This window comes from Hypanus sabinus, chromosome 25 (genome assembly GCF_030144855.1).
Source record: "Hypanus sabinus isolate sHypSab1 chromosome 25, sHypSab1.hap1, whole genome shotgun sequence".
NCBI lineage: Eukaryota > Metazoa > Chordata > Chondrichthyes > Myliobatiformes > Dasyatidae > Hypanus > Hypanus sabinus.
Window position 1 is genome coordinate 12,227,897 of NC_082730.1, and position 6,000 is coordinate 12,233,896.

Here is a 6,000-nt window from a genome sequence, read left to right on the forward strand (position 1 = left end):
CACGATGTGGGTAGAATCTTTGCCTTTCATATGCTATGAAGCAGTTATTCCAACTAAAAAAAAATGCTACTTCAAAATTAGATATTTTGTGCAATTGATTTGAGTTACATCAGCCAAGAAAGAGAACTTTCCACAGATAATTCATTAAGGAAAGAACATCTCTTAATTAATGCTTCCTGTGCTTAGATCAACAGTTTTCAAGCACTTTGGATTAAATCCACACATGCACTCAGGAAAGTACACACCTGTCCCCACACACCCCCATGAACACCTGACAAAATCATGGGCTGCCCTCCAAAGGAGTAGATGATATCCAGGGATTGCTACAGTCTAATAGCAAACCTACAGTTGGAATAGGTAGACTGCTGAAAGTATTTTTGTTTAACTTTGTTATTTATCAAATCACCTTGATCTTTTAAATCATTCTTTTTCCCCTTATTGAAAACGATCTGGTACCTCATGTCGGGGAATTATCATTTAAAATGAAATATACACAGTAAATCTATAAATTAGTTAATATTTAAACTTAAAGAATCTGTATCATATCCTGCCACAATCTTGGAGCTCTATTATACAACATTACCCTTTATTAAAATAAAGAATATTGGGTAGTGTTGTCCAAATGTCCAATTTAATATCTTGAGTGGTTTCTTACATTATTAATCACAGGATATTCATCTTAATTTGTCTGCCTATGGTAATCTACCAATTTTAGATTTGTATTTTTACACTTGTACCTTTTTCAATGTACCCACTCATTTTTGATTAACAGGCATCACTTTCTTGCACATTAATTTCTATTTTAATTCCTTCATTCAAATGTGATTGAACTGTTTATCTGATCATGAAGCATGTTCAATTGGATTTTTAAAAAAATACAAAAATCCATGACAATAGAACCAACTTCATTAGTAACTACCTCATAATAAATTAGTTTTATAAACTATCTCAAATTTGTGATATTTACTTATTTTTCTACTCAGTTTTAGGTGTTGCATTTTTGTCCTATCTCAAATAGTTCTGCTCACATGTTTTGACTTTACTCAATCACCTGAATGTGGTATTTTCCTGTGTTTATACTAATTTACCACATGAGACTTTCATATCCTAAAAATAGTTTTAATAGTTTTGTCAATCTAGCTCCTTGTTACTTTGATAACTGAAAGCGTATTTGGGTGTCCTTTGTTCTCAAACATGCGATTCAAGTTCAGGGTTTCTTAGTGTTGGGTAGAAGTGCAAATGTGGAAATAGGATGCCTCCAACTTTAACTTCAAATTTATTGTTATGGGCAGATATATGCAGGATTTAAATGCCATAAAACCTTGCATGTGGGACGAAATAAACAACATGATTGAAAGATTGAGAGGTAGGAAAAATATAGTCCAAGCTGTCCTCAAATTTCAGATGGAGAAGAGCTATCTTGTTCTTCTACCTGTGGAGAAGTGCTGGTGGAAGTTTGAGTCAGCAAAACATCAGGGATTCACCCCCTTCAGCCTGATGACCACATCTAGCAAGCTAGACCCGATTTCCTGTGTTTGCCCCATATCACTCCTCGTCCCAACCCTCCGTGTACCTATCCAAGTAAAATTAAATTGTACCATTGTACCTCTGGCAGCTCGTTCCATATCCACACCACTTTCTGTGTGGGAAAACTTAACCTTGAGTGCTTTTTAAATCTTTTCCCCTCTCATCTTAAATCTTTGTCCCTCAGTTTTGAAATCCCCTACCCTGGGGAAATGACTGTTATGCCCACCTTATAATTTTAAACACTTCTATGAAGTTTCTTAAAATTTTCACCTTAATTTGTCTGCCTATGGTTCAAGAAATAAAAACCTAATGTGGCCAATCTTTCCGGATAACTCAGGCCTTCTAGTACTGACAACCTCCTCAGATCTTTTCTGCACTTTTTCCAGTTAACCGCAATTTTCCCGTAACATGGATGACCAAACCTGTATACAGTTCTGCAAGTGCAGCCTTAGCAATGACCTAAACAACTGCAACGTAATGTCCAGTTCCTATCTCATGAAGTCCAGTGTGCTGACACTGATTCTATGACACTGCTTTCACTGTTTACCCTGGGTCACTCTGTTCCCATTACACTTGCTCACATTACACGTTTCACTTGCTCATGGTATAAATCCTACACTGTCTTGACTTTCAAAGATGTACAAAGACTCCCATGACTTTTCAGGTAGATGTGATATGGAAACCTGCACCGACAGAAATTATGATTTGTGGACTTTTAAAGATTTGACCAGCAGATGGTGCCACATTCATTGTACGTCAGCATTGAACATAGATTTCCTCAAGGTTGGAGAATTCAGTACTAGAGGGCAGTGATAGAAGATGAGAGCAGAGAAGTTTAAGAGACCTGAGGTAACTTTTACACAAGTGTATAAGCTGCCAGGGGAAGTGGTTGAGGTGGGTACAAATGCAATATTTAAGAGGCATTTGGATAAATTGATGGAGGGGAGGGGCTTGGAGGGTTATGAGCTGAACACTAGCAGCTTGGACAAGGAGGATGCTATGGTTGCTGTATTGCTCCAGCATAATACCATTAGCATAAGGAAACTCCCAACATTTAAAATATTTTTAGAGTAACTTTTTCAGAGAAGTTGCTGCCAATTTGTATTAAGATTTGCAGGCAGGGAAGGCTGCATTTTGGTTTTGACTTTTTGGTACTGAATTTAACTTTATCCTATCTTTGCCAACCACAGAAGATAGTACTTTTACCACAATACACTCAAGTCTTTGCTTTGGTCTTAAGTAATTTTTCTTTCCACCCATGAGAGTTATTTTATACATGAATTGTAGTTTTTAAGTATTTTAAAATGTAATTACTACTTTAATTTCCTAAAATGCTATTTTATATGGAATTACTATTTTGATAGAATTGTTTTTTGTTTGGCATTTTACTCCCCCCCCCCCCCCCCCAAATAGTGTGACTTATCAGAATGGGCAATCACGAGGAGAGAGATTGATGCCTTCAGTAAAGAGAACCATTTTGTTGGTTGGATTGAAACGTCTGTGAAAGAAAACAAGAATGTTGCTCAAGCTATGAGGTAAGTTGCAGAACTGCTGAATTTTCACTATATTATGAAGATAATTGTCTAATTTCAAGACTTAACCCATTCAGTTTAAAATTCGACTGCCTACGTAATGCTATTGTATTGATGAGTGTGTTACTTTTTAACTTAATTCCACTTGTTTTGTTTTTCAGTGTGTTAGTAGAGTGTTTGATGTCGAAGTCCTGTTTGGGAACTCCAACCCAAAGCCAAGGAGATTATATTGAACTTAAAAACATGCCAGCCAGTGAAAAGCCTTGGAATTCAGGATGCTGTTGAAAAATTGATCCTCAGGACACCAAAGAACATTATACTACCTGTAAGACTTGTAAAGTTTTAGATTTTTGAGACCAAAGGTGATTTGAACATGAAAGTTAACACCAACTAATTAGTTAGTAGATTCATTCTACTGGAAGTTCAGTTGAGGTTTTCCAACTGCCATTGCTTCTGATGCAAAATTTGATTTAATACTTGTTTGGCAAGTGAAGTTTAAAAAATAACCTTCAGTGTTGTACATTAGTGAATTGAGGCTGTTGGGAGTTTCTATTGCATCAACTTCTGCCTTTGATTGATCCAGGTTCAGGAGGAATAGAAATAAGCTACTCACTGGATTAGTTTCAATGTGATGAGCTGCTCACTTTATGCAAACTATATAATTGTGCCTATACCTCTGGACTTTTGTAAAAATGTACTCTACCCACTTCCTATTGTACATATTTATTATATGGTGTGCTACTAGACTTTAACATATTAAGTTAAATAGTATAAGATATTGCAGGTGTACATCCACAGGGGAAAGAACTTGATGAATCTTATGGGAGACTGCAAGCTGCTTGATTAAATTTTTATTGCTAGTTTTTACTACCACAGTGTAATGAAGTAATAAATCATTTAATTGAGTCTATTTTTTTTCAACCAGCCAGTAGTGGTTAGCTATTTTTTTTGTGATGAACATGGCAAAATCCCACACAGTGAGTCTCTCTCAAATCTGTTTACTTTTTTTTATTAGATGTGTGTTTATTGCTGAACTTGATTCATCTTTGTATAGTAAAAGTTGCAGGTGCTGCTTCAAACTAGAAGCATCTCAGTCCAGAGGTGATAGCCTATTTTAATATAAATTACTCTTCACTTAATGTGATTAATTGTGCTTGTTATAATCTGTGGTAGTTCATATGTACAATAGGTACTGAAATTTCTCTTAATTCCAAAGGATGGATATTGGGAATTTCAGAAAATCTACAAGATCTTAAATATTTCAGAGTCTGAATATTAAAACAAAATTCAGTGAATTCTAGATTTGGTATTTGTGAATTGTGGAAATCCAATACTGCTAATGTCATTCTTTTATTCTTTCCACTTTAGCACTCTTGAACAATTTTGTATTGAAATGGTCTTTGGGGATGACCTACAATGCGACATTTAAGAATCGTTTATTTTAATGTATAATCTTTGAAGTACCTCCTTGAATGCATACATTATTCAGCCAAGCTGTGTATAATTCACTGAACCTTTCTACTCTCTCTTCTGATATTTCCCTATCCTTTTGGCAAAGAGTACAAAAAAAATTGCACTTGTGCATTGTATTTTTACAGTATCAACAGAAATCTAATTTTTTTTTGTTTTGAGCTTTGACATTAGGGAATTATTTTTGTAATCAAAGGAGTATTTTAGACATTCTGTATAATTATTTGCAACTTCCTACTAAAATGTAGCTGCAGAATCAATATTTGGAAAAGGGTCAACTGTTATAGTGGCTATATTATGAAAATGATGTGGGTGGTAAACTAAACTGGTTGGTTTAGAACAATGATTTACCTGAAATAATAAATCTCTGTATAAAATTGTTATAGAATGCACTTACACTGGTGTACACTTGTCTTGCAGAATACACACCAGAAGCGAAGCAGACACATGTCTCTCTCACTTTTCATAATACAAATCTCTTTTTGAGATTTTATTCTAGAGCATTGCAGTATTGATTCTGGTCACCTTGAATGATTTGATCATGAATTTATCTCGCACTCCTCATCCAGCTTTGTTAAACAGTAGAAAAATTTTTATTCAAGCTAACCCCTTCTCTACATGTACTTTATTACCTTAAGGATTAATGCTAGGATTACAAGGTAATAGCACTGCTCAGGACTTCTGATGGCAATGAAATCCTATTTATGAACTGCTTGTACATATGATCAAAAATTCCACCATATTGTCTTCCTCAATTATGCATTTAAAGCAAATCTCATGTTAAATATTTATAGCAATTTTATTTTGTATGTGACAAATACATGTATGTATAAAAATAAACACATTTATTTTAAATACTCTAATTCAAATTGTTGAACTTGAATTTAAGGTGCAAAGTATTAATGATTTTGGTTGAGTTTAATTGATTCAATACACCATAATTAAACCAGGTATTCTTTTAAAAGGAAGTACAATGTGCAAAAAGAATCCAAGTAAAACTTTACCAAGAATGTTGACAAGAATGAAAGACTTTTGCTGCATTTCAATCATTTATGTAGCAACATTCCATGAGAGAATTATCAAGTACTCTTAGCTACAAAAGGAAGGTAGGGTGTGTGTAGAGTGTGAATTCAAGATCTTTGAGTAAATAAGTTGTAATGTACATACCCAGAGGTACAAGGGCACAGTGCCTCGGTTTGGGAAAGTTGGCGGTCTTTAGAGTTGATGAGGCATTTAGGCCCTGTGAGGATTTGCAGACATACATGAAAAATTTTAAACCGAGGCACTGATTCTCCAGGAACCAATGTTAGATCAGTTCCAAAGAAAACCAGCAATGGAAATTGGTGCAAATTTTAATATGAACTAAAGGTTTAATTTTTGTGTTCTTCAATGGAAGACTGGCTAGAGAAAAGGGGTGAAGTCAAGTATAGAGGTAACAGACAGGTGATGGTGGGCAGATGAAGCGAGGAAG

At 34.9% G+C, this 6,000-nt stretch overlaps 1 protein-coding gene across 3 annotated transcripts in view; it reads left to right on the forward strand.

The window, feature by feature from the left end:
• LOC132381020 (ras-related protein Rab-7L1-like) overlaps nucleotides 1-5,384 on the forward strand; it is a 33,203-nt gene extending 27,819 nt beyond the window's left edge. For 2 of the 3 annotated variants that reach the window (XM_059950105.1, XM_059950104.1), the window contains 2 exons: nucleotides 2,941-3,062; nucleotides 3,221-5,384. In XM_059950105.1, coding sequence (XP_059806088.1) covers nucleotides 2,941-3,062; nucleotides 3,221-3,344 — 246 coding nt within the window. In that variant the 3' untranslated portion in view covers nucleotides 3,345-5,384. The remainder of the gene's footprint in view (nucleotides 1-2,940; nucleotides 3,063-3,220) is intronic. The other variant, XM_059950106.1, reaches the window with a different exon arrangement.
• The last annotated feature ends 616 nt before the right edge of the window (nucleotides 5,385-6,000 follow it).